The sequence below is a fragment of the Diabrotica virgifera genome, chromosome 7, assembly GCF_917563875.1.
Source record: "Diabrotica virgifera virgifera chromosome 7, PGI_DIABVI_V3a".
NCBI classification, from domain to species: domain Eukaryota; kingdom Metazoa; phylum Arthropoda; class Insecta; order Coleoptera; family Chrysomelidae; genus Diabrotica; species Diabrotica virgifera.
Genome location: NC_065449.1, coordinates 199,301,468 through 199,321,995, shown reverse-complemented (window position 1 = coordinate 199,321,995; position 20,528 = coordinate 199,301,468). Strand labels below are relative to the sequence as shown.

Genomic DNA, 20,528 nt, shown 5'->3' with positions numbered 1-20,528 from the left:
GCACGCACGCGATGTTTAGAGCACGAGCGACCCGAATGCTATACATCGCCTAAGTGCGCAAAAAGTACTTTACGCACAGTTTCGTACAATATTTTATCTACCAAAAAACAAATAAAAAAAACTGCAACTTTTCGTCACTGGAATACATTCCTATTTTACAATTTTTTAGAACTTTGACATTTAAAAATTCAAACTTCTGTCAAACCAAAAAACTGTCAAAACTTTTTTTGTAATTTATTGCTCACATGTTATCACCATGACAAGGCGAAAGTTAAGGATATTTGATTATATAACAGTGTGCGAAAGACATATAAAAACAGTGCGAAAAAGTAAATCCCATTTAAAAAACATTATTACTTCAGGCACACTTTAAACCCTTCATGTACTGCTATATATATTTATAATTTTCACACAATAAAAAGTTATACATAATATGAGGTAGAGTAGATAAGGATTATTTTTGTAAATTTGGTTAAGAAAAATGGGTTAAACAATTTTTCGACCGTGGTACCGCCTGACACTGTGTATTTGTCATAAGGATGTATTTGTTTGAGTAAGTTTGTGCAAAAAAATCGAATCAGAATAATTTACCTAACTAGACCAATCAAGTTAGTAAAAAATAAGCCGTTTTTTGACATAATTGAAAAGACGAGGTTTGACAGTTGAAATGTGTAGTATGAGATATTACAAAAAGGCTACCATCTTGGGATTCATCAATTTTTTAGTGGAACATTTTTTAAATAAACAATCAAAACGTCAAACTTAGTTTTTTGCTCATAACTTAAAAACTTGTTTATTTAGAAATTTGACGTCCACAGGTAACTTTTTCAGAAAAAAAATATACATCGAATGAGACACACCAAATTAAAATTGGTTAATAAACAAAAAAGTTATTGCAAAACGTACGACAAAATCACTGTTTTTGAATATTGTTAATAACAATTTTATTGTTTATTAAAATATGTTTAAATATACCTAAACTTGAGAGCATTATGGTGTTTGAATGGTGTGCAAAAAATGGTCCAGATCTATTAGATAGTTTTTGCAAAATTTAATTTGTTTATAAAATTTTTTGAAAAACGAGCTAAGTTCTGAGGATGGTCCAGTTAATATGGCTGAATGTATCTCAATAATCAGGGACTCATTTCCTTCGTTAAGATGTATACTAATACCCTATGAAAAAAAAAGAGTAAAAAAAATTACATGTACGTACACAAAATTATTTGTTAATAAATAGCAGTTTTTAAGCTTATAAACAATTACAATAATTTCGTAGAAATTAGATCAAATTAAATGGCAATAAAAAATACTGAAAGCTGGTTAAAATAAACAACTTCTAAAAAAATTTTTTAGGTCCTACGACCCTTGGGGTCTGAGAGAGCCCCTTTTTTTGAAAAAATTACTGTTACGCTAATAATTAACAACACTAAGATCTAAAATTAACCAATCTTTTATAAGAAAAGTCAAAGTTTATAACAAAGTTTTTTGCAAGAAAAAATGTTAAAAATTGTTTAAACAGTATTGTTATAAAGAAAGAGTATTTTGCGTTCCGACTAAAGTAAAAAAAAATGATGGGCGCAGCCGAATGAGAATAAATTCGCGGACTAGCATTCGCTATCGCTAGACCGTTGCAGCCCATTTTTAACATTGACAGTATACCGGATTTGAAGCTTAATATTATATTTATATATTTTGGTAGAAACTTGAATTTTATGAATATTATTATGTTGCACATTTATTTAGTAAAATTATATTTTAAATAAATAAATTTAAAAAATAACAATTAAAAGGCCACAAAGTCAAAATATGCAATAGAAAAAAAGTTACGCGACCTTATAGACGAGTGGTACGTGGTACTCCCCCCAAAAAAACGCTGATTTCTCGAGATATCAACCACGGTGTGGTGAATGGCTAATTTTGGTCTAACTTTATACTTTTTATGGTGCTGAAAACGAAAATAAGTTTTATTTTGAATTTTAGATGGGGAAACATTGTCAAAATCGCAATTTTACCCTAAAAATAAAAAAAATATGAAATCACGTTTTTCTTAAAATTAAAAGTTACACCATTTTTTTTTCTATAAAACATTTTGTTCTCTGTACTCTAGATTTTAACTTAAAATTAATTAAACAGCTAAATTTCAAATTTTGTTACTCAACTTTTGCGATTAAACTTTGCAATTCAAGAATCTGCACCTTTCACTTCAAACAATTTATAACTTTCTTTATGGCAAGACAGAAATATTGAAGCAGGTCCTATTGTCTTCAGAAAGGTGAGAAATATATACTAGAAAAATATCAGAAAAAAATATTACAATGGAACAGAGTTGTAGCAAATTAAACTCAAAAAACGTGATTTTTTTTATTTTTAGGGTAAAGTTGCGATTTTGATAATGTTCCCCCACGGAAATTCAAAACAACCCTAATTTTAGTTTTGAGCACCATCAAAAATATAAAGTATGACCAAAATTAGTATCAGTATCTCGAGAAATAAGCTTTTTTGGGGTGTGCCGCTCGTCTATAAAGTCACATAACATTTTTCCTATTGCATATTTTAAATTAAATTTTTTTGGAAAACTTCTTCATAAAGTATATTTTATTTCTGTGTTAATTAAAATTATAAACTAAAAAGTTTGTCAATCAACTTTTTTAAGTAAACATGAAACTAACGAAATCTGACGACAAAATGTTTAAAAATTAACAACTTCTCTTTTAACGTGTTGAGTCATTTTGGACAAATCTCATTGTTATCTAAATGCTTCAAAGATAACACAGTAAAATTTTCAAAAGGAAATATTTACAGCGACCAAAAATACAGTGAGTTAAAATTGAAAAATCATCAAAATTGATTTTTCGCATTTTTGCATAAAATTTGATTTTTGAACATGTTCCATTAATTCTAGAAAAAAATTAACTCCATATTCGGATTCAGAGACCTCGAAAACATAAGGAATGACGAAAATTTGTCATTCACCTTAAAGTGGATTTTTGTGGTCGGGATAACTTAATTTTAATAGTTGCTGCCGCATGCCGGTCGCCAATCGCGCCCACTATTCAGTCAGTCGACTATGCCCGCTATTTTTTACTTTAGTCGGAACGCAAAATACTCTGTGTTTATAACACTCCTATCTAAACAATTTTTAACATTTTTTCTTACTAAAAACTTTGTTAAAATCTTTGACTTTTCTTATAAAAGATTGGTTAATTTCAGCTCTTAGTGTTGTTAATTAACGTAACAGTAATTTTTTCAAAAAAAGGGGCTATCTCAGACCCCAAGGGTCGTAGGACCTAAAAATTGTTTTTGAAAGTTGTGTATTTTAATCAGCTTTCCGTATTTTTTATTGCCATTTAATTTGATCTAATTTCTACGAAATTATTGTAATTGTTTATAAGCTTAAAAACTGCTATTTATTAACAAATAATTTTGTGTACGTATATGTAATTTTTTTTACTTTTTTTTTCATAAGCTGTTAGTATACATCTTAACGAAGGAAATGAGTCCCGGATTATTGAGATACATTCAGCCATATTAACTGGACCATCCTCAGAATTTAGCTCGTTTTTCAAAAAATTTTATAAACAAATTCAATTTTACGAAAACTATTTAACAGATCTGGACCATTTTTTGCACACCATTCAAACACCATAGTGCCCTCAATTTTGGGTATATTAAAACGTATTTTAACAAACAATTAAATTGTTATTAACTATATTCAAAAACAGTGATTTTGTCATCCGTTTTGCAATAACTTTTTTGTTTATTAACCTATTTTTATTTAGCGTATCTCATTCGATGTGTCTTTTTACTCTGAGAAAGTTACACCTGTGGACGTCAAATTTCTAAATAAACAAGTTTTTAAGTTATGAGTAAAAAACTAAGTTTGACGTTTTGATTGTTTATTTAAAAAATGTTCCACTAAAAAATTGATGAATCCAAAGATGGTAGTCTTTTTGTAATATCTCATACTACACATTTCAACTGTCAAACCTCGTCTTTTCCGTTATGTCTAGTAAAAACCTAACTTGATTGGCCTAAACGTGGGTGACGTTACAGCTTGGACTAATGAGTAGTTGAAACGGTCAAAACAAAGAGACGCACACTCATCAAAAATGCACGTGAGATTATACTCGTATAAACTGTCTAATCTACTTTTACTAACAAGAGTTAGGAAGAGTCAACTTCAACTAGTAAAAGTTGATTTAAATTTTTAAAATCAACTTTTACTGCTCGTTTCAGTTGGAGTTGACTCGAACTAGGAAAAGTCAACTCTAACTGAGAATCAACTTGAACTGTAACACATATAAACGAAAATACAATAATAAGTATCTACCTCTCAGGCAATGTTCTCCGTGATTTATTTATTACAACAATAATTTGTTTAGCTAAAATAATTTTTTATTCATAAAAGCATTGTTACATCGTGGCACATTCATACTTTCATTTAAACATTATTTGGAATTAAAAAATAGCATTCCAATAAATATTGAATAATATATGAGTATAGTATTTTTACTACAAAAACGTTATTACGTAGGTCAAAATTTTTGACGTAAGAGAACTGTCAAAACATTAGAATGTGACTTTTCATTATTGCTATGTTTATTATAAACACGGCAATAATGAAAAGTCACATTCTAATGTTTTGACAGTTCTCTTACGTCAAAAATTTTGACCTACGTAATAACGTTTTTGTAGTAAAAATACTATAGATTGGTATTTTGTTACATTTTATATTTTCATAACGTGTTTTGGCATAAAATATTTATCGTTTTTTTTTGTTAATAAAGAAAACCTAAACACTAATTGGCTATCATAAAATACAACTCAATACTAAACCATAGTATCGAATTATGTGGATTGGCTCATTTTGTTCTACTATTATAGGCGCCAATTGCTTTGAATATTTGGGCTTCCCAGTCTCCATGATAAACCTCCCTAGACAGTAAAGCCCAAAAATCTTCTATTGAATACAGCATACAGCCTGCCTGAAAGATTATCGTTTTTGGGAATAAAGGGCATATGGTGTTGTAGAAGCCAGTTTTGAGTACCTATCTCTTAAGTAATGACATGATGATAGGTCTGGCCAAAATAGCCCCGACTATTCAAAACTTTACCAACACTCTCCCCACAAATGGTCGGGATAAACCAGTGTTATAGAAATTGCGCACGAGACAAGGATTTTATCTGCAGATTTGACTTTATGTTTGTATCTAATAGGGTCAGGACATTCATCTACAGAGCCGTAACTACCATTAGGGCAATCGGGGCAGTGCCCCCAGCCAAGGGGACCCCCGCAGGGGCCCCACTTTTTTAAAGTACTTTCAGTCAAGTTCTACTTCGAGTTGTCCGGTTGTAATAAGTACACGGCATATTAATTCTAACAACTTCAATGATTTCGAGAATCTATACAAAGACGATAACGACGATAATAATGAAGTACCTACAAAGAAATGACCTACAAAATATTCACCAAGAAGAAACAGAGAATGACAACATCACCCAAGAAGAAGTAAACGAAGCAATCAAAAGATCAAAAAATAGAAAATTCGACAGAGTACGATTAAAGGACGTGCTCACTATCCTTGAAAAGAAAAACATAGGTCAGAGGTATAGAAACATAATCAAAGAGCTCAATAGATCCAACAAAACACGAATTAAAACCACACACGGGCTCACGGAAGAAATCAAAATCAATGCAGGCATTAGACAAGGGGACAGCCTCAGTCCATGCCTATTTAATTTAATAATGGATGAAGTTATAGGTTATAGGTAGTGTTAACATAATGAATCAGGGATACAAAATGTGTAACCGAACCATGAGAATACTTTGCTACGCAGATGATGCAATCTTAATATCCGAAAACGAAGATGACTTACAACGCCTACTACAAAAATTCAAAATAACCGCCGAAAAGTATAACCTGACACTATCCAAAGAGAAAACCCAATCGATGGTAATATCCAGGAACCCAATTAGTATAGATGTAAATTAGTAGTGGACGATCATATAATCGAACAGGTAATGGATTGTAGATACTTAGGTGTGGAAATATCTAGCGACATGCATCTGTGGCAAGAATCAAAAGAGCAGGCAACGAAAGCAGCGATAATATCTGGTTTCCTGAGGGATATAATCTGGCGGAATAAATATATGAGCACCGAAAGCAAAGTCCGCATTTATAAGACATGTGTTAGACCCGTACTGACATACGCAGCTGAGACAAGGGCCGAGACAACAAAGACCAAACAAATAATGAGAACAACAGAGATGAAAACCCTAAGATCCATAAGAGGTATCACACTCAGAGATAGAATACGAAACGAAGACACATTGAGAGAGCTAGGCGTTCAAGACGTAGTGAGATGGACAAGAGCGCGACGACGCATGTGGATAGACCACGTAGATCGGATGGACCCTGAACGTATGGCGCATTGGGCGAAAACACAGAAGCCCAACACCAAGCGACCCATAGGAAGACCCAAAAAACGATGGTACGAGAGTTGGAGCTCCGGATCGCAGCAAAGACTGTAACAGAAGAAACAGGACATAGTCCTATTACAAGAAGAAGAAGAAGAAGAAGAAGAAGAAGAAGAAGAAGAAGAAGAAGAACTTCAATGATCGATTTTAACCTATTTCATCTGCACCATTATAAAAAATTGTGAGGATCTCTCCATGAAGTCAGCTCATCTTCTTTGCTTTCAAACCACAAGCGGCTTTTAGATGGCTTCTTATAATTTCTTTGCAGTCTTCGAAGTTCTGCATAATAATATGTTGGAATTTGGTTTTTAAGATTTTAATGACAGGTACCGGATCTCTTTTTCTAATATCCCCGCCAAATTGGATTCTGCTTTCATTGGAACTGTATACAATTACTTCCCGACGGTCTGCTATTTTTTGACATTTTCCTATCTCCTTTAATTTTTCTTCCACATTTTCCAAATCGAATTTTAATGCATTCTAGAATTTTTTTTACCACCATTTTAATTTTCTCTATCTCCTCAACAATCTCGTTTACCTCTTCCTGCATTTTCTTTAAATAAACCTTTATTTTTCCATTCGGTTTTGAAGTTTCAAGAAATTTTCTTCTTATGGTTTCATTATATTATCCCATTTTGTTTTACCATCTGTTCATTTTGTTTTCTATTAAATTCTTTTTTGCACGATTGATCATTTTTGACTGTTTACCGTGACAAATTTTACGTCAGTAGGTGACATTTACTAGCAACTCGACGGTAAGTAATCCAACTCGACGGTAAGTACTCCAACTCGACGGTAAGTAATTCACTTACCGTCGAGTTAAAAATCTCTTAATTTTAATTTATTTTTTGAAAGAATAAAGAAAACTAACGAATTATTTATTAATATTGAAACTTATGGTTTAATTTGTTAAATTATTTAATGAAATCCCACTTGTTTGGGCTGTGGTTTCACTTCTAACAGAAACTCCTGCAGAATCGCATACATTAGTAGTATTACTAGTATTGCACAATATTTTTTCGGCAAAATCTATTTTATTTTGAAGAGAATCTTCTACATAGCTTTCTGCCACTGGCGATGAACGCCAACCTCCATGACGCTTTAATCCGAGGACATCAACACCTTTATTAGCCAAAAGCGTTGCTGATGTCCTCCTGAACGAATGGCCAGTATAGTTCTCGGGATTAGGCAAATTTAAGAATTTGGCAATTTGAGAAGGCCAGCCCCCGATTGTCCCTTTCCCTATTACTTGAGCACAACATTTTCCTTTGGCGTATCTTAAGAACAAATGATTTGATTTTACTTGTAATGGACGAAGTTTTATATACTTTTGCAGAATTTCTAAATATGGAATTTTATCGTCTGGTTTATTAACGACTGTAAAAGTACGCTGGATGTTCGTTTTTGTATTGGGTACTTTTACAATCATTAAACCATCGGTTTGGATGTCATTCATAGTAATATTATATAATTCTTCTCTTCTACAGGCACCAGATATTCCCAATATCATTGCGACCTACAAATTGTGATAAAATCTTCATTAGAGTATTTCTTTTACCTAAACTAGCTTATATTACCTTGTGAACTAGAAATTCTTCATCCGGTGCTTCTATCAGAAATTTTTCAAATTGCTCCCGTGTAAAAATGCTCGCTTTCTTAGGCCTATAGCCAACATTTTTTCTCTTCAAATAGGCGATCAAAGTTGAAAACTTGGAAATATCAATGCCATCATAAAGAAAAACGGTGGATTTAATCATTGAATATTCTGCCCAGAGGCTTCCAGAAGCTTTCAACTACATATGTCTTTGAACGAAAAATGCCAATAGAGTCTTTTCTTCGATTCTTAAATTCTTGCCTTCGCACCATTTTTTAAAACTTTGGTAGGTATTTTGATAACGGATTTTGGATTTTTCGGGAATAATTGCGGAACACCCTTCTTCCCAAGCCCGTTCAATTTCTTCAAATTCACTTTCGCTCATATTTTAATTTACAATAATCAAAATTGTACTTAAAATTATTGACAACTAAATAAAAACTCAATTCTCCATTGTTGTTATGCACCCTAGTTACTACGTAACAACCAAAGTATCTATCTTGATAAAATGAATGAAACTAGTCAATATGACGAAAATGTTTAATTTTATAATTTATAATGGTATCAATCGTGCAAAAAACGTTATAAACATGTCGAACGTTAAGGGTAACCGATCTCAGACAATAATTGGAGTCGTCGCTCCGCTCCTCCTCCAAACAATTGTCTTCGATCGGTATAAAACCCTTACCGTTCTCCATACTTAATATACTACGAAGCGTTTTCTTGTCTTTCTGCTAATAGCCTATTCCTATGATCTTCCATTTGTCGTTTATTTTCTTCTTTCATTGCTTGTATTTATTTGACTTGTTCGTCTCTATAAAGCCTTTTCTTGTCTTTCTGTTCAACATTTATTCTCTTCTTGTTGTGATTTCATAATTTGAAGCAATTGTTCAAACCTTTCTGATTCTTGTTTTCTTCTAGTTTCCATCTTTATTTCGTTCTTAGTGTACGGATACACGGCAATACATTGTTCAGCTACACTGTAGATTTGTAATCGCTTTATACTGTCTAAAGGTAATATAACGCGTTTGTGATCACGATATACTACCTGTAGCTAATATAACGCGATTACAAACTTTCATTGTAGCCGAACAATGCAATTAACAATAATCATACTAAGTCTAGTATATTTTTTATGAAAACAGAAAAAATGTTTTATTGATGGTACTTGCAAAATTATTTAGCATAAATAAGGCGATTTCAAATTTTTTTTGTGTTGGTCAACTAAAATAGCAATATGTAGGTACAAGAAACTTCAGTCATGAAATGCATTAAAATGCTTTTTTAAGGGGTTAAAATATCAAACATTTTTCCGGACCCTCTGCCGCTGGACCAGCTATTGTCCAGACCCCCGGCAGGGGGCTCCCAGATCACGTTTGCCCCGGGGCCCCCAACATCGTACTTACGGCCTTGTTCATCTATGTACGTTGGCCGCATAAAATCCACCGTTTCCTTTCATTTCAAAATTACTTAAAGTGAAAGTCGTTTACCATAATTCTTTTTTCATGGGCAAAGTGAACTAAAGCCTCAGTTCACGACAGAATATTGGTACACGAAAGAGTTGCGCTTGGAAGTATTTTGGGAAACTTACGTCTGTTTCTATATTTAAGACTACATATTTCTCCTCAATTCCAACGTTATTGTTCTCTTTTTAGGAGATTATTGACGAACCAATCCCCTAGTTGGCATTACAACCTAATTTTTTGCTCTTCGCATCAATTTCTCTGACCTACGATGGGTAAATTTACGTGGTCTTCCACTTTTTGGTGAATTCGGCCATGGTATTCCTTGCTCGCACTCCGCTATTGTTTTATAAATGGTTCTGCTTAAAATGTTTTCATTCCGGATTATTCGACGGATTTGAGCTTTGAGTACCCATTTGAGTGTATTTTTTTTAAAGAGGCACATTAATAAAATTGTAATGTTACAATACCTAACTATTTTTTTTATTTTTACCAAGAGAAATATAAGTTTCATAGTCATTTTTCAAATTTTCAAAAGGTCTCAAATTATTAAATTCAATTTTTTTACCTGGTGCTCTTTTTTCAGTTTTAAAGTATAATTAACATGAGAATTAAGGTTTGTTAATTTTTCTATATTTATATCTTACGTAAAATTATTTTCTAGTGAAATCATGAGAAAGTTATATAAAGGACCCCGCTATGCTGGTATCAGAAATTTTCGTGATAACATGATAATTCTTATGTCGCTCTAGTAGCACATTTTCTATCTCACTTCTTCAGTTTTCTGAGGATTATTAGGAGGTTTTCTGAAGACTAAAATGCATCTATTTTTGACCACGAATTCGTATGCATCACGCAAATACGCATGAAAAAAATGAGTCGTTCTTCTTCCAATAATAAATATTTTCGTTCACTTGACCGTGAATTAGTGCACTTAGCGTAAACCGAGCTGACTGAATCCAATAAGTTCAGAAGACAGTAACTTCAAAGTAATAGTTTTCATACCTAAGTCTCATGAACTTTTTTAATCTATGCACTGAGAACAAACTATCCTTGACCGAACTTTCGTTAAATTTGTCCGGGGCCACTCTTGCATAAGTGTTGCACGGGTGTTGCAGGGTCCTTTGCTAAAATTAAAAAAATATATACATAATTATGTTGTTAAAAATCATATGAAAATAATTAACTAAAATTAGTTTTAATAATCATATTAAATATTTTATTTTAGGTTTTAATTTGGAAAATATTGGCTGAACTTAAACATGACGAATTTGAACACACGGATATACTTATGGAAAACATTAAATTTAACTCAGCTCCAATTGCAAGAAAACACCTTTCATTATTAATAAATATTAATAAAGAAACCGGCGATTTAAAAATTTTGAAAGGAGATCTACTTATCTTGACAGGAAAAGTATTAATGATGCAAGATTCAAATCAAAATATTTCGGATAAATCATTAGATCATTCAAGAAACAAAGAAATTACCAGATTGTCCCCATCTTCAAAATTTAATAGCCACTTGTTAAACTCTAAATATGAACTGATCGATTGCAATAATGAGGATGTGGACAATTTGAATGAAAACAGAAAATACACATTTGAATGGAATCATAATTGGATTAGTTTTATTGATTCGATGATTCGAATATTTACAGCTCATAAACCAGGAAATACATTATTTCCTCAAAAAATTGATAAGTGTTGTTTTAGTCCCCAGACCCTTTTGACGATAGTTAATAAATCAATTGGAAATGCAAGTAAGTACTTTTGAAATAAAAATAGTATTAACTATAAAAGAACTTATTTATCTTATTTCGACCCTCGGTTTCAACTTTTGGCTTAGTTCAGTACGTATCCTGTTATACTTGGGTTAACTTAATTGTTGAGTAGACTCGTAGTAATCAGTATTATTTTCAAGCTGCATCAGAATACGACAATAGTTACTTTCCTAACTAGGGCGGAAAGTCATATCTTAATCAATTAATTGAATTAATATGAAAATACACAAATTAATTCTTTTACAAGGTTGTCAAAACCAAACTTTCAATATAATTGGTTACCATGACGACGATCTTGGTTTCCATGACGACGATTCAAAACTACTGTTTGTCTACTGATTTGACTTTCGACTATTATGTCAAAATAATTTTATTTCATCGAATTGTTGCGTTAATTTCATTAAAACATGAATAATAGTACATTATTTGACGGTTTTTGTTGTAAATTTTAAAGAACCGTTTAGATTGACATAAAATTTGGCATACGCATAGCCAACATGTCAAAGAAAAAAAGTGATATTGTGACGATGTGTGCTTTTGCCCTGGGGGTGAGTTTCACCCCTTCTCGGGGATGAAAAACAAACGTTCAGAATAAGTCCTAAATTCGATAAAATGCCTAATTCTAAGCAACTTTTATTCTATACAGTTTTTTCATTAAGTTAATACTTTTCGAGTTATTTGCGAGTGAAAATGTTCATTTTTCAACAAAACAAACACGTTTTTAGACAATTTTTCGCAAATAATTCAAAAAGTAAGTATTTTCTCGAAAAAACCGTTGTTAGCAAAACCATAGCTTATAAAAGAGTGAAAAAATGGTGTATACATGAAGTCTCTAGACCTAGTACAAGCAGAGTTATAGCTAAAAAAAATAGGTTCATATTCGCGACACTTCAAATAAATATATTTCAACGTGAAATAACCAAAAAATTAAGCACTTTTTGGAAAAAACTCATTACAAGTTTTTTAAAGAGTTGTATGTCTATTTTTGTAAAAAAAAAATTTGGCATCAAATGTGAGTAAGTTACGCTCAAAATACAGTTGGTCCCTTTTGATTTGGCATAAAAAATCGGGAAAATCACCCCCTAATTAACAACTTAAATATAATTAATCGTTACCCCTTCACATGTTGCTTTATTTATGTTGTGTCTATATGATCTGTAAGTTTCATCGATTCAACGTGCTTATTTTTGAAAAAAAAATGGTTTTAAAATAAAATTTATTTTGAAAAAATGATCTTTTTTAAAATAACTTAAAAATTATTAGTAATACCAAAAATCTCAAGAAGTAATAAAATGTACGTTTTGTTTTTCTGAATATTTTGGACTTTTTGTTTTCCTGTTAGACAAAAATCGGTTATGCTATGGCTGTTCAAAGTTTGCATACACTAGGGATTAGTGACTAGTTCAAGCCATTTTAACTACAGCCTTTTCAAGAATAAGCACTTTGAACCGCTAATACTTACAGATCGTATAAAGAAAAAATAAGTAAAGTAACTTGTGAAGCAGTAACGATTAATTTTATTTGATATGCTAATTAGGGGTGCTGTTCGCGATTCTTTTTACCAAAAACTAAAAGGTACCAACAATATTTTGAGCATAACTCGCTTACTTTTAAGATTAGAAGTTTTTTTTTAAAAAACAAAAATATACCTTGCTTTAAACACTTTAAAAAAGTTGAAATAAGTGTTGCCCGAAAAGTGTTCCTTTTTTTTTGGTTATTCCTCGATGAAATATTCGATTTGGAATTTGACGAATAAGAACCTACTTTTAATTAGCTACAACTTTGCTTGTACTGGGTCTACAGACTTAATATATGCACCATTTTTTTCATTTTTTTATAAACTATATTTTTATTAGAATATTGTTTTCGACAAAATACTTACTTCTTGAGTAATTTGCGAAAAACCGTTTAAAAACGTGGTTATTTTGTTTAAAAATGAACAAATTCACTCGCAAATAACTCGAAAAGTATTGACTTGGTGAAAAACTCTATAGAACAAAAGTTGCTTAGAATTAGTCAGTTTATAGAATTCCGAACTTATTTTGGACATATACTTTTTAACCCCTGAGAAGGGGTGAAACTCACCCCCAGGGCAAAATCACACATCGGCTCAATATCACTTTCTTTCTTTGACTTATTAGCTATGTGTATGCCAAATTTCATGTCAATCCAAGCGGTTGTTTAAAATTTAGAGGTTTTGCAATACATATTTTACCGTTAAAGAACGTACTAGAACACAATTAGTCTGGGCTTATTATCGGAGAATAGGCCATTTTTGGGAAAAGTCATTTACCAGCAATTTTATTGCTGGAATCGAATTATAAGATCCTATATATTAATAATATAGGTATGCAACGTCCTCAGATAGTGTGCTACTTTTTTTATAAACAAAATGGCGCCCGAAAATCGTGTTTTTTCAATTATTGCTCTATAACTCCGAAGATTTTAATTTTACAACAAAAACACCCAAATAAAAATTCACCATGATTAAATTCTGCATAGAGACGTGTTTTTCCCGATCTGCTCCGATGAAAATTTTCCTCGGAAAATGCGGGTTTTCCCAACAAAATCTTTAATTTTCAAATAAAGTTTTAGATAAGTAATTATCTACCAATAATTAAATAATTTGGTGACTTAAAACCCTTCTTGGTTTAGATTATAGTTCCAGAAGTTGGTGAAAATTAAACGAATATTTTAGCAACATTTTAGCAATTGTTAATTAATAATTTACGGTCGCAATAATAACCAAAATAATTATGATAGACTGATCAAACTTTGAAATATTATAAAGATGAGATGCCTATCTAACATTTTGTCGGCAAAATATAATTTTTTTATTTTTTTGCATAATCTTTAAATGTTTAAAAAAAATAGTTATAAACAAATTAACGTTTCTCAGAAAGTTTTTACTATATTATAATTTTAAAAAATAGCTAAAATGCGCATTTCAAATATCTTGCAAATGAATGCTTTAAAACTTTTTTGCAACCATTTGCAAAAAAGTTATGAAACAGCAAAATTAACATACGATTACTACGGTGTTTATAATTTTTTAAAATTCTTTCAAAGCGTAGAAGTGAGTTTAAAGTACAAGCTAATTATTTACAAAAAAATATCGATTATCAGTTTAATGGTTATATTTTAATTAAAGATTATAAATATATTTTTTTGTAATTTACACGCGCAAAAGTCGACTAATACAGTACTGTAGCTAAAATTTTCACTCGAAGCGACGATCGGCCGCGCGACGTACACTTTTAATAATAATGTATGCTGCGTGTCAGTCGCTTCGAGTGAACATTTTAGCTCCGACTCTGTATCAGGCCTACTTTTGCGCTAAAAATTACAAAAAAATATTTTTATCATTGATTAAAATATAACCCTTGCACTAATTTTTGACATTCTTTGTGAGTAATTAGATTGTACCATAGACTCACTTTTAAGCTTTGAAACAATTAAAACAAATTATAAACAACGGGGAAATCGTATATTTATTTTGCTGTTTCATAACTTTTTTGCAAATGATTGGAAAATTTTTTTAAAGCATTCATTTTCAATACCTTTGAAATACGCATTTTAAGTATTATTTTAAAATTAGAATATAATAAACAATTTCTGAGAAATGTTAATTTGTTTATAACAATTTTTTTTAAACATTTAAAGGTTATGCAAAAAAAATAAAACATTTATATTTTGTCGACAAAATATTAAATAGGCATCACACCTTTATAATCTTTCTAAGTTTGATCAATGTCTCATGATTATTTTGGTTGTTATTGCGACTGTAAATTGTTAATTAACAATTGAATTGTTGCTAAAATATTCATTTCATTTTCACTGGCTTCTGAATTTATAATCTATACCAAGAAAGCTTTTATTTCACCAAGCTACATAATTATTGATAAATAATTACTGGCCCAAAAAATTTATTTGAAAATTCGAGATTTTGTTGGGAAAACCCACATTTTCCTAGAAAAATTTTCGTCGGAGCAAATCGAGAAAAACATGCCTCTATGTAGAATTAAATTGGGGTGAATTTTTATTTGAGTGTTTTTGGTGTAAAGTTAAAATTTTCGGAGTTATAGAGCAATAATTGAAAAAAATACAATTTGTCGGCGCCATTTTGTTTATAAAAAAAGTAGCACACTATCTGCGGACTTTGCATACCTATATTAATAATATATAGGATCTTATAATTCGATTCCAGCAATAAAATTGCTGGTAAATAACCTTTCTTTGTACTTTACTAATTAGACCAGCGTATTATAACTATTTTTTTTCAAAATTTAAAAGAAGAAAAATTTCAAAAAAAAAGAAAAATTTATATTTTGCCGATAAAATATTAAATAATCATCTCATCTTTATAATCTTTATAAGTTTGATCAATGTATCATGATTATTTTGGTTATTGTTGCGATCGTAAATTGTTAATTAACAATTGAATTGTTGCTAAAATATTTGTTTAATTTTCACCGGCTTCTGGAATTACAATCTATACCAAGAAAGCTTTGATGAAAAACTTATCTCTATGTAGAATTTAATTGCGGTGAATTTTTATTTGGGTGTTTTTGTTGTAAAGTTAAAATCTTCGGAGTTATAGAGCAATAATTGAAAAAAATACGATTTTTCGGCGCCATTTTGTTTATAAAAAAAGTAGCACAATATCTGCGGACTTTGCATACCTATGTTATTAATATATATGATCTGATAATTCGATTTCAGCAATAAAATTGCTGGTAAATAACTTTTCCATGAATTTTGCTAATTAGCCCAGAGGAAATAAGATACATTTGAAATATGTAAATTAATAAATAATATCTAAATAGAGTCGGAAAAATTAAAGAATACCCATGAACGATCATATCAATCACTTATTTTGTATAGGACTTTTCATCGATTGTCATTTGTTTCGAGCTTCTGTCATGTGTCACATAATATTAATATATCTACGTAATACGTCTTTGGTTTGTATCATTGGCAATACCGAATAACGTATGACGTAGATATATTAATATTAGACGACACATGACAGAAGCTCGAAACAAATGACTGTGAATGAAAAGCCCTATTTGCTGTCTTTTTCTATAAATAACAAACGTTTTTTATCCGCTCCGAGCTTCGCTGGTATCGCCACCTACCTACAGGATTACTAGTATAACTTTTACCGGAAATTTTCTGGAAAGAAAAAAGTGTTGCCTATACTCTGTGAGTTTCGCTGGTATGGCTGCTATCGCCATCTAACGGTTGACTAGTGTTCCAATTTGGGCCAGAATTTTAAAGAGGGCAGTAGAAAAGCAAATAATAGTTGTTTCAAACTTATTATTTAATTCTTATTTGTGTAATATTTACAACGTAAAGAAGTAATTGGATTGTAATCGATAATTAATAGCAGTAAGTACAGAATTTATTATTCATTTAATTATTTTTAATAATATCGTTTTGACGGTTATGTTGACAACTTAATATTAGAAAAAATTTATTCTCCAAAAAATATAATAATTTAATATAATTATAGTATAATACTTCTTAAATATTAACTTATGAATGACAGTTAACGACATCCTACGTTTGCTGTGATTGGTCGTTATCTTCACGCATTCAAATTTTGTTTCAGGATTGGATTGTAAAATTGAAACCGTCAAAATTCGAGAGTGTGCTAACTGATCCCTTAGCTCAAATTTTTCTACCGTTTTAAAATTAAAATTGTGTTTACTTACTTTTTTCTAATTGCATCAATCCATTTTTGTCGTTGAATCACCTTATGCTTAGCGACAGGAAAGTTGTAGAATACACAGTTACTATTGTAACCAGTATTTCGACACTCTTTAATACAACAACTTTCGTAAGACATTTAAAAGCTGTAATATGCAACTCTTAATGCAGAACGTCAAAAAGCAAATTTCCCAGTAAAGGTTTACAAACTTGTCACTACTGGCGCTCGCGAAATTTTAATTATCCCCTCTAACTACGAGCTCACAGCGTATAGAAAAACAGCAAATACAAAATAAGTGATTGATGTGATCGTTCATGGGTATTCTTTCATTTTCCGACTGTATTAGTTTATTGCATGTATTATAATTGTTTTTATCTACTCTATGTCAGATTATGTATAAGTTTTTAGTTTGTGAAAACTGTCATTATAGATAGCAGTGCGTGAAGGGTTTAAAGTGTGCTTGAAGTAACAATGTATTTTAAATGGGATTTACTTTTTCGCACTGTTTTTGATACACATCACATATAATCAAATATCCTTAACTTTCGCGCTGTCATAGTGATGACATAATGAGCAATAAATTTTGTAGTTTGAAAGAAATTAGAATTTTTAAATGTCAAAGTTCTAAAAATTGTAGAATAGAAATGAATTCCAGTGACGAAGAGTTACAGTTTTTTTATTTGTTTATCGTAGATAACATATTGTATGAAACTGTGCGTGAAGTACTTTTTGTGAACTTACGTGATGTATAGCACTCGCTCCGTTGTCGCTCGTGCTCTAAACATCGCGTGCGTTCGCAAAAAGCATACTTCACGAACTGTTTCATAAATAACTATTTCTACGGCCGTGCTAAAAGAGCCACTTTCACGCACGTATTTCGTTTCCGAAAGTTGCACGCACGGCGTGCGTGAAAGTAAATTTTCCCGCACGGCGTGCGGGAAAGTAAAATACATTGTAATATGGCATGACATTATATTATAATACATGCAATAAACTAATATTTAGAAATTATTTACTAATTTATTTCAAATTTATCTAATTGTGTTCATGTTTTAATGAAATTAGGGCGATTATTTCATTCATAGGAGATTCTGACCAATAGAAAGCTACAGAAATCTAAATTAAATCGATAATTTTTGATAATTTCCCGTCGTCAAGTATATTACATCAGATGCCCTTCGTTGCTACGAAAAAATACATTCAGTGACGTTAATGACAATTAATGTTTTAAAAATTATAAAAGTGATGACTTTCAACCGTCAAATTAATATTTATAACAACTGTGTGTTTAATTATTGTACTAATTTGTACTTACATAAATAAATTACAATAAAATTTTGGTGTTGAACAGTTTTATTCATGAAATAATCGCAACAAATTGCACTCGATCTCTAAAATTAATATAGAATTTTAGAGCTCTTGTGGAATTACTACTGATAATTCGATGAAATAAAATTATTTTGACATAATATTTAAAAGTCAGTACAGTAGACAATTACAATGGTTTTGAATCGTCGTCATGGTAACCAATATCGTCGTCGTGGTAACCCATTATGTTGAAAGGTTTGTTTTGACAACCTTGTGAAATAATTCATTTGTGTATTTTCATTTCTAAATAAAATTTTATATAACTCTATTTTTTGTGGCTTTTTTCCAAACGTACGGCCCTAGAAAAAATATTGTTCCTAAATCATGCGGAAAGTGTCTTCCCCGCACTCGACTTGTTGCCCGAACTCCGCTATGGCGTCGTTCGGTTCAACGGCAGTCTCGTGCGTGAAAGTATCACTTTCCGCACTAGTTAGGAAAATAACTATTAAGGCCATATTAAAATATCTAAATTCAGTGCGGAAAAGTAATGCGGAAAAGTAAAACTTTCCAAACTAAAACGCGTGCGGAAAAGTAGACTTTTTTGCACGCTCGTAGAAAATATTGTTTCCGTACTCTTTTGGATGTTCAGAGTATAAAGATACTTATTATTCTTCTTCGTGTGTCTCATCCTTTAAGGACATTGTGATTATCACGGCATATTTCACTCTGTCTGCAATGGTTCTAAAGAGCTACATAGTTGTTTTTCCACTCCCCTGATTTACATTTTTCAACTAGGACAGGCCTCGTCTCGCCGGTCCTCTTTTTCCTCCCACTTTTCTTTGTATAACCAATCGCATCAACGCATATTTTTCATTTCTTAGTATGTGACCAAAGTAGCTCATTTTTTTCCTTCTTAGTGATGAGTATTTTTTTTTCATCTTTCTTTTTGTTTCTTTGTTTGTTATGTGTTGTATCCATGATATTTTCCAAATTCTTCGATACCACCACATCTCAAAGCTGACAAGTCTTTTTTCAGTTGCGTCCGTAATTTTTCAGCTTCAACTTCATATAAAGGACAGCGAATACATAGCATCTCAATATTCTAGTTCTAATTTCTATTTCAAGTCTTCCATTGCATATTACTGCTTTAATCTTATTGAAAGCGCTTCTGGGTCATCTCAATGCATCGCTTTATTTCAGGGCTTCGGTCCTATTGTTTACTAAGCTCATTTTTTCCCAAGTAATTGTATATGGATCTGGAATAATAGTTTATAGATCCTTAATCGAATTTAATCTGTTTAAGGCTTGTCTCATATGTCTTTCCTTTCCATAATTATTTCAATAACGATTTCCGAAGTGAAAATCAAAACGTCAAAATAAACTTCTTAAATTATGGTAATACGTTTTCTTTTTATTGATTTTTGTGTGTACGTAATTATAAGTTTTCTATAAACTGTATCGCCATACTTTCAGGTTCCTACTTTCACTATAAGTACCTATTAAATAACAATGGTGAGAACATGCACCACTATCGCATTCATGCACCAGTGTCGCATTATTTTTAGTGGTTTCAGATTAGACACATTAGATAGACATAAGATTCAGAATTATTCACAGATCATTAAAGATCTGTTGTTTACTTTCAAGACCTCTTATATTAGCTTATTACGGATTATGGAATATTAAAAACGGTGCTTTAATATTGTATTAAAACATAATTCAATTTTAGTTTTTGTTGTTACGCTTTTTAGTCTAAGATACGATATAACAGGGGTGGCCAAGCTTCTTAATAGTCCGAGCCACTTTTCACAAGTTGAAGTTTTTCGCGAGCCGCAATAAAATACTTATTCAAAAAGTATCTATGTATAGAAGGTATTTACAATTTTTTTAACAGAACTTTTACTTACTGAAAACCGAAATACAATTACGAAATATTTAAACTTAATTACATTTTTGTTTTCCTTCTTTTGATAATTCTTTAGAATTTGGTGATTAATATGTGACTTCTCAGTAATTCTTTTAGATGCTGGTTAGGTAATATTGGTCGGTGTTAGGATTTCACGAATTATAAAATGGAATAAAATGGTCCACACAAGTACGTTGTTCCTAATATGGAAATAATTCGACAAGCATTCTTTTTTAGGGTACCTTCTTGGATTCTGGTACAAATTGCCAAAATTCGGTATTC

General features: G+C 31.2%; 1 protein-coding gene across 1 annotated transcript in view; it reads left to right on the top strand.

Annotated features, from left to right (window-relative positions):
- Window positions 1-20,528, top strand: part of LOC114327110 (fatty acid synthase-like) — a 76,527-nt gene that overhangs the window by 35,714 nt on the left and 20,285 nt on the right. The window contains exon 6 of the mRNA XM_028275614.2: window positions 10,764-11,298. Within this exon, the coding sequence (XP_028131415.1) occupies window positions 10,764-11,298 (535 nt within the window). The remainder of the gene's footprint in view (window positions 1-10,763; window positions 11,299-20,528) is intronic.